Consider the following 8914-nt stretch of genomic DNA (forward strand, 5'->3'; position numbering starts at 1 on the left):
AAAAAAATAATTAAAGTTTTAAAACATGGAATGAATAAATAAGAAATTTTTTAAACACAAAAATTTCAAGATGAAAAGAATAAAAATATGGACCTGGACCAAGAATTTTCCTTGTTTTGACTACTTTCCTTTTTTGCTAATATTGTTTTGATTACTTTTGTTTGAAAAAAATATAATGGAGCTAAGAAGTGTCTTTGTTTTTATTGTGTCATTACCTTTCAACCTTTCTACTCTCCAATTCTCCAAACATTTGCAACAAAAATCCCATCATGAGTCTCCTATCACCATCACAGCGTCCTACCATCACGTCACCGAAATTCATTCCTAACGAGCACATCCCCGATTTGCTCTCCTTACTTCCTGTCAAATCTCTCCTTCGATTTAGGTGTTTGAGTAAGTCACATGACTCTCTCATCTCTGATCCCAACTTCATCAAATTGCACCTTACTCGATCTGCACAAAAAGAGGACTTCACACTTGTATCTACCTCTGATCGCAATGTTGTATCCTTCACTGTTTTTCGTTTGCTCGAGAATCCTCCAATCATTATCGATCTTCCAGAAGATCCTTACCACAAACTTACAGAGGACAGCCTCTATGTCGTTGGTTCCTACAATGGATTACTCTGCTTGTATGGTCAGTTTTTCACCCCTAATTATAATAGTGTGACATGGCTTCGTTTTTGGAACCCTGCCACAAGGAAAATATCTGCAAAATTAGGGTTCTCTATTCACAACGGCCTATATTTCTATCCTAATTTAACGCTTGGCTATGATAAATCAGCCAACACTTATAAGGTGGTGTATTTTGTTCCGAATACAATAAATGTCAGTGTTTTCAATTTGCAGCATAATAGTTGGAGAAATATTCAAAATTCTCCTGTGACTCATGATTACTCCATGAATGCTGTGCATCTGAGTGGCTGTATTAGTTGGTTGGCAATTCGCAATTACTCTGCTCCTTATAATTGCGAGAATATTACTGTTCAGCAATTTGTGATTATATCTATTGACTTGAGCACTGAGACACATTCTCAGATTCTGCCACCTCAAGGTTTCACTGAAGCGCCGATTGTTGTACCAAATTTAAGTGTGTTAAACGACTATCTTTGTTTTTCCCATGATTACCAAAAAACTCATTTTGTAATATGGAAAATGAAGGAATTAGGAGTTGAAGATTCTTGGACTCAACTCTTTCAAATCAGTTACAATAATCTTCAAATATATGATCACTTTAACGGTTTGGAGTTTCGGTTGTTGCCATTGTGCCTTTCGGAGAAGAGTGATACACTTTTATTGACTAACAGTCCTGAAAGCCGAGCAATTCTATACAACTGGAGATATAATAGAGCCGAAAGAATCAACAAACCTTGGTTTAATGGCAAAAATTATGTCGAAAGTTTGGTCTGGTTTCGTTGAAAGTAAGTTTCTCAATAACAATTTACTAGTTTGTTCATCATGACTTTGATTTGATTGTATTATTGAATGATTATTTATTGGCTATTGTTAGAGGATTGACAATCTGGAATTTATTGAATCTGTTTCGCTCTTTTATTCGTTATAAGTTACAAGATGAAGTTCGTTTAGGTTATTCCCTCAAAAAGAAATCCATCATATCTATAATACTCTTTATTGGGATTGTTTTTTCCATCGTTTGAAACAAAATTTAAGCATGATAGTATGCATCAGTATTAATTTCATTTACTTCAAAATTTTATTGCTAATACTATGCACAAGTGTTCCTATTTCCACAGTTAGATCTTGGTTATCTATAAATAATTGAAGTATAAAGATATTTTGAAAATTATTATATGTTGAATATTCTTGCAAAGCAAGAATTATCACTCATTATTTATTTTTCTATACCAGATAATGATATTGCTACAGAATTGCATCTTTAATAACATAGCCCTCGTATGTTACCTTTGGTGTAGGGTTGTATTGAGGGCAGCACGGTTGAAGGTTGTTGCAGCCCAGTTCAACGTTGGTCAGCTTCTAGGTAGCGTCGGGTGTGAGCTTCCGTTACTTTGGTTCGCATCGGTGTGAGCTTCCGTCTGCTGCAGTTATGTAGCAAGCTGGTGGTGAAGTTTTTGTTGTGTCTTTTGATATTTTTATTCTTAGATATTCCCTGTTGATGGTTTGTTATTAGGCTTTTGTTACTGTTTGATTCTATATGTTGTGAGCGGATTTGTTTCTTTGTAGTTTGCTTTTGGTTTCTATTTTTTGCTGTTATGTTGTTATCTGCATATCTTTCGACACTTTTTCGGGTACATCTTGTATTTCGAGTGAGCTGTTCTAATACATGTTGTATTCGGTTTCAATCCATTTATTTGATTATATGCTGCATAGAGCACTGATTGTAAAGGGGTTGCAATGCACCTTGAACTTTAATGCTAAACTTCTAGCCACAAGTTCATCAAGATCTTGTGCAAAAATCTTAGGATAATCTTCTCCTACCTAATTAATGCACCACAAATATGTGTCTCATTTGAAGATGCAAAAGCATATAAATAGTGTATCAGTAGAAAATGAAAAATTAATCCACGATGGAAACCTAAAAACACAGAAGCATGAAAAATGGAAAATACTTTATCATAGACTTGTATATTTGTGCATATATATGAGGAAAAAATTGTATTAAAGCTTATGTATGTGTTGCCAAACCTTAGCCATGGCGTGCTTTGTAGTCTTGTATATTTATTTATTTATTTTAAGAAACTAAAATGAGATATATATATTATAAACAATTTTTCTATTCCTTTAGAAGAAGGATAATGACAATAGAAAAGTGATTGAAATATTTTTATATAAATTGATTTAAAATCTTATGTGATAAGATGGATAAAAAGTACACTCCTTCAAAAAAAAAAAGAGGGATGTATAAAGTGATTTCTTAAGTTAGAGTCATTATGAGTGTTTCGGTGTAGAGAAATGAGATGAATAATAAAAAAAAAAAAAAAATAAAAAAACGGGATGTATAAAGTGATTTCTTAAATTAGTCTGTAAATAAAGACATTTGCACACATTTTTATTCATTCAATAAGTTGAAAGTGCAAGGTGAAGGTAAGCGTCAAGGAGCAACAATGGCCTTCCAACCTTCTCTTTATTTCTAAAGTTTGTTTGTGTTTTTTCATCTTTATGTTTTATGTTGCCATGATCAACTAAGAACTCTAAAGGATTCTAAACTAAATCTCTCTATTTATTTGATGGCCAGTATTAATGCACTTTCTTTATGTATTTTTAATTGTACCAAACGTAATGCTTTTAGACCCAAGACACAAATAAGCCCTAAATGAATATATATATTATACCTTAGGCACAAAAAAGACCCAAACTTATCTACGTATGATCCCTAGGATATGGTATAAGACTTGCATACCTTGCATAAACCCAAACAATATAAGAAATTGAAAGTTGCTTAATTGTTTTAATAAAATTAGGGTTTTTAAGTTTGATTGTTAAATTATGACTCACTCTTTGAGAACTTGCTTTGTATCGCCCTTGTCTAGCCAAAGTTAGCACAAGAAATTCTACAAATATATCATGGTTGCATAATCAAAACCATCGTTTATCAAGTACTTAATCATCATATTGAGGGGATTCGATGAATTCTAACTACCTTCAAAAAGCTGAATCAAAATCTTTACTTTTCTGCGGTCAAAACTACTACTCTTATTTTGCAATTAATTTAAACTTTCAACCCTTAAACACTTTTTAGTGCTTTTTAAGGAAAAAGTTAAGTTAATTGTAGAGTTGACGATAATTCTTGTGAAGACGATGATTTATCACTTTATTACTGGTTACAGTTTGGTACACTTGTCAAATTAGTCATCAAGTTTCTGACGTCATTGATGAGGATTGTTCATATTCAACAAGGCGGTTGGCTTTACTTATCTTCTATATATTTATTTTATTTGTTTTATTTTATTTTTATTTAGTTTTAGGTTAGGTTTAATTTTATTAGATTAGAGTTATTTTTTCATTTTTTTTCTAAGTTAGATATTTTTTTTCTTTTATATAGTAGATTTTATTTTTGTTTATCTTCTTCAAAAAAATAACAAAAAAGATTTGATAATTTTAGGTAGTAGTTTTTATTTTTAAGTGGTATTTTTTAGGATTAAAGAAAAACGTAGTACGTGACTTCGGTTGGTCCTACACAAGTTATTTAAAGAAACTTCGTATGGGTTTTACCCATGGGATTCATTAAATCAAAGTTTCACCATATAAATTGTTTGGTTTCTTAAAATATAATTAATAAATACGAAGGGGGATTCAAGGAAACTTTAATCGCCGTTAATCATCTGAATCACAAAAATCTAATCTTGCATTGGGCAGAGCAATTCAACCCTGCAATTCTATTCACTTTTATTTACTTTCGCTTTTTGATAATAAGTTTTATTAATTACTAAGTTGAACGACAATCCCTCTAGAGAATGATAAACTTATTGCTTTATTACTTGTTACGATTCGGTGCATTTGCCAATTTCGTCCTTCAGGGGTGAACCAGGATAAATTCTTTGTGTTTTCTCTTTCCCTTATCTATTTATTTTCTGTTGTTAATTGTTATTTTGAAAGAGTTCCAAAAGTGTCAAACACAATTCAAACCGCCTTTTTCTTATATTTTTCTCACTTTCAATATGATATGATTTATGACAGCCTAAGCCCCAAAATTGATATTTAAAGTTAATAGTTGATTAAAATGGTTCAAGGTGGATAAAGTACGAGTTTAAACATTCTTTTTCATGAGGTAAAGGATATCACAACTCAAAATACATTATTCGTATATGAGGTCTCAACCTTTAAAAACTAAAAAGTTTAACATTTAAGATACATGATTCTTTTCAACGCCTAACATTTAAAACCTAAAGTTCACAAGTTTGATTACAAGTAAAAAGTTAAAATATAATCCTTTTATCCCAACGCAATGTTACCTATTAGAGATGACCACATCCCCAAATATAAAAGACATGAAATAGAGTCTTCATATAAGGTATCTCCTTCCATTCCTTGACACTAAATACAACCTATAGAAACTACGATTTTGCAAATGCAGAATCATACCAGAGAAACACAAAAAACAAAGGAGTCAGATTCAAAAACATGTAATAGTATAAAAAATATTATATAACACATAAAATGCCGAGCAAATACCATAACAGTCCATGCACAAATAATCAAGAGTCGTTAAGTTATAATAATATCATAATTCACAACATCAAAATGAGACAATCGAAATTCAACATAATGTTATGTATGTACTTAGACTCTACTTCTCATAATTTGGTTCTAGTCTATACTATATATAGAGGACCATGCTTGTCTATATAGAGGACAATGCTTTTCTTATATTAGGAGGATATGACTCTAATAGTATGTGTGTTAACTTACTCTAAATCATGATCTTGAATTCTAATACAGATTAATGACTTAGATTGATTAATAAAAATTGATATGGTAGGCTTTAATTTTCTTCTCTGTTGGAGTCAACATTCATCACCACAAAATAACAAAACAATTAATGACTTTTACTTGCGTAAGTTGAAAGACTTGCTCCAAATCTCAACCCATGACTTAATTATTAGTCGGTGGGTAAGATTAATTAATAAATATTCCTAGTGTGCTTCTCAAAACAACAAAGTATCCTCTCTAATGTGAGATTATTGTTCATGCTCCTTCTATTTAAATCGACTAACTGATTCATGTGAAATGGAACTGTTGAGATTGTCTTCAAATTTGTGGTCTGGAAGAACAGGGAAATCGTGACGCGATTGTGGCATCGTGACACGATTTCGGGGTGCCGTGAGCTAGGTTGCCGGATGCAAAATCGTGTCACGATTGTGGGAAATCGTGACACGATCGTGAAACTTGCTCGTTAAGTATCCTTGATAAGGACTGGTCGTTTCTTGGGTGGTACGCAGATCGTGACACGATTTCAACAGAGGAAGACTAGTATAAAGTGTTCTTGTGCAGATTTGAAGAGAGAGTTTTGGAAGAGAGAGAGACTTGGGGAATCAAAGGGAGCAACTCTAGGGTTTAGGGTTCTTTGATTAGAGTATCTCTTGGGTTGAAAACATGGGAAACACCTTGTAAAGAGAGAATCATTGAGTGTCTTGGTGAGATTGGGAAAAGGGTAGAAATTAGGGTTTGTTCATTGTGAACTTGTCAAGCTAATTTCTTGTAACCTTTTGTATCCCTTTTGTAAGAACTCATTTGATAGTGGATTGGAGAGTACAATCTCTCCTCCAGAGTAGGTCAAGTTGGACCGAACTGGGTGAACAATCTCTTTGGTGCTTTTGTTTTCTTCTTCCCTCTCCTTTTATCTTGTGATTGTGTTTTGTGTTTCTCACTTGTTTCCTAGATTAGATCTAGGTGCTGGTTTTTTGTCGATTGTTGCTTGCACACACTTTGTTTGGTGGTTACCACTCTCCTTTGCTCCACACATCATTCTTTGCATTGGTGTGGTTCGATCTAGGCGATCGGGGATTCACAACAAGAACATCTATTTGGAATGTGAGATTACTGTTCATGCTCCTTCTAATTATTAAAATCTCATTTACCATTAAATCTCACTTTAGATCTGGGATATAAGAACTTTAAAATGTCAAACACACATGCATTCTTCTGAATCAGGAGGATGAAATTGAAAACGTTAATTTGGTGTTTTGGGTATTAAATCAAAAGCGTTATTTTTCATTAGTATAAAATTTTTTTTTTTATTGAATCGAAAGTTTTATCTAGGAATGGAACATTTGTTTTCAATGAAACAATGCATAAATTCAAAACAAGCATTCCATCCTTTTTTTTTTATAAACAAAGGAAGTTTGCCAAAGAAGCAAGCCCCTAGAAAGTATATTGATAATCAAAAAAGGAAACAAAGAGAGGGGAAAAACAACCAAAATCCACCAAAGATCAACAAAATCTAAAATAAGGTAGGCCCGGCCTATTTTTAGTAAAAACTTCCCTAATCTGACGAGGTAAGTGATCCCATCAAAAATGAGTATGAAGACTAAGACTAATATTAGCTAATTAGTCAACACAATGATTACCTTCCCTATAAATGTGAGTTAAGAAAGAGACATAGTTGTGGATAGATCTAGCAAAACCCATATATATAATTAAAAACTATTTACTTCTAAGGCTATCAATGTAATCGCAAGTTCAGAGAAATATATGAATGTATAATATTTTTACCTTGACATCTCTTTGGAGTTTACAATAACCTCTAATGCACCTCATATATCCATAAGGAACTAATGTATATTTTCTATAACAGTCGTTAATATTTCTACATTCACCTATAATATAAAACAAGAAAAAATAAATATTACAAAAAGGAGATAGATGATTATATATAAACAAAACAAAAAAAATGGGAATGAGGATATAACCATTAAACTTTATTCCGCCAGCAACAAGAAAACATAGGGAATAAATAAGGATCATAATATAAACACACTTTAGTGTTCCAGCCATTTTTTTTCTCCTTTTTATGTAACATATATAAAATGGTTTGATCAAAATATATAGTAAATAAATTCCTTTTATGTTTACATCAATCAAATAATTTTTTATTAATTGTCTTTAAAGTACATTGTTAAATCATATTTATCTCTTTAACTCATATAATAGATCTCAAGCAATAACTTTACATATTTTTCTCTTTAAATCATATATTTGTCTCTTTAACTAATATATGTTTACCAACCTTTCGTTATTATTTTTATTTCTAATCCATGCTTTCATAAAAGAGACTAGAAATCCGAAACTATATTATGTTTGTATGTGATTAGTGTGATTTCTAGTATCAAAGCATTAACAAGGCCGATTCAACATATCAAGAGGCCTAAAGAAAATTTATAATCAGACCTTTTGAAATTAAAAAAAGTTAACACAATAGATCATGTTTTGGAATTTTTTAATAAATCAAGTTTTATTCATTCTAAGATTTGAACTTATGATTAGAAGGATTTGAAGCCTTAAAATTGACCAACTAAACTTGATAAACGTTGATTATTAGTATCCATATTATATTTTATAGCTAAGTTGACTTTTTTAGACCTTATGTTAACCCAAAATTTTGAGGCTTAAAGCCCTTGCTTAGCTCTCGGGCCGGCGCTGAGTATTTAGTTAGTAGATCCACAAAGACATGGAAATTGATCCATTTAAATATTTTAATTATCTTAAGTTAAGGTTTTATAAACAGATAATTTGAATAACATGGTAAAGGGGTTTGGAATTATCAATTAACAAGTTTTGATGACATTAAGTTTCATTAGTTAATTATCTAATTCTTGTTTCAAATTTCAATTATATCTTCACCTACTGCCCTCTGTATATATTAATGTCTTACAGATAACAAAAGGTCAATATTACCCTCTAACATCCAATGTCTCGCTTAGAGAGCTGATTGAATAGCATTACATTCTGATAGTGTGTATGTGTGTGAGTGAGTGTGTTTATGTGTGTGATCGTAAACTTAGATCGATGTCTCTCAACTAAAATCTGCAAATACTCATATTACTTGTCCCACAAATAAGAAGTATATGTATATAGCACTTTCTCAATCAAATGATCCATTTAAAATTACAAGCCAAACAAAAATTAAGTGTGAAAATAGAAACATCGACACAGTGCAATAAAATTTATATATAGTCAACCAAAGCAAATATTTATGTTAAGTTCCTCACTAACCATAATTAAGCCCCGTTTGGATTGGCTTATTTTGAGCTTATGTGGGCTTATCTACTCTCATAAGCCTTTTTAAAGGTGTTTGGGTAAATAAATAAAAATAGATTATCATAGTTTCATAAGCTGCTTATGCCATATTTTAATAAGTCTAAATTTTCAGCTTACCCTCCGGCTTAACAAGGAGCTTATGAATTTATGCGACCTCCTTCGATTCTCTCTGAATCCAC

At 31.6% G+C, this 8914-nt stretch overlaps 1 protein-coding gene and 1 long non-coding RNA gene across 2 annotated transcripts; one reads left to right on the plus strand and one right to left on the minus strand.

Moving 5' to 3' along the window:
* Positions 1–269: 269 nt before the first annotated feature.
* On the plus strand, positions 270–1418 carry LOC25498370 (F-box protein CPR1). The gene has a single exon (XM_013593276.2). It carries the CDS (start codon positions 270–272, stop codon positions 1416–1418), a length of 1149 nt encoding a protein of 382 aa, XP_013448730.1.
* Positions 1419–4709: 3291 nt separating this feature from the next.
* Positions 4710–7490, minus strand: LOC112416467 (uncharacterized). The gene is made up of 3 exons (XR_003006959.2): positions 7388–7490; positions 7191–7294; positions 4710–5032 (listed from the first exon to the last, which is right to left on the minus strand). It is a non-coding gene; the product is annotated as an uncharacterized lncRNA (long non-coding RNA).
* Between the last annotated feature and the right edge of the window lie 1424 nt (positions 7491–8914).

Source organism: Medicago truncatula, chromosome 7 (assembly GCF_003473485.1).
Source record: "Medicago truncatula cultivar Jemalong A17 chromosome 7, MtrunA17r5.0-ANR, whole genome shotgun sequence".
Classification (NCBI taxonomy): Eukaryota; Viridiplantae; Streptophyta; class Magnoliopsida; order Fabales; family Fabaceae; genus Medicago; species Medicago truncatula.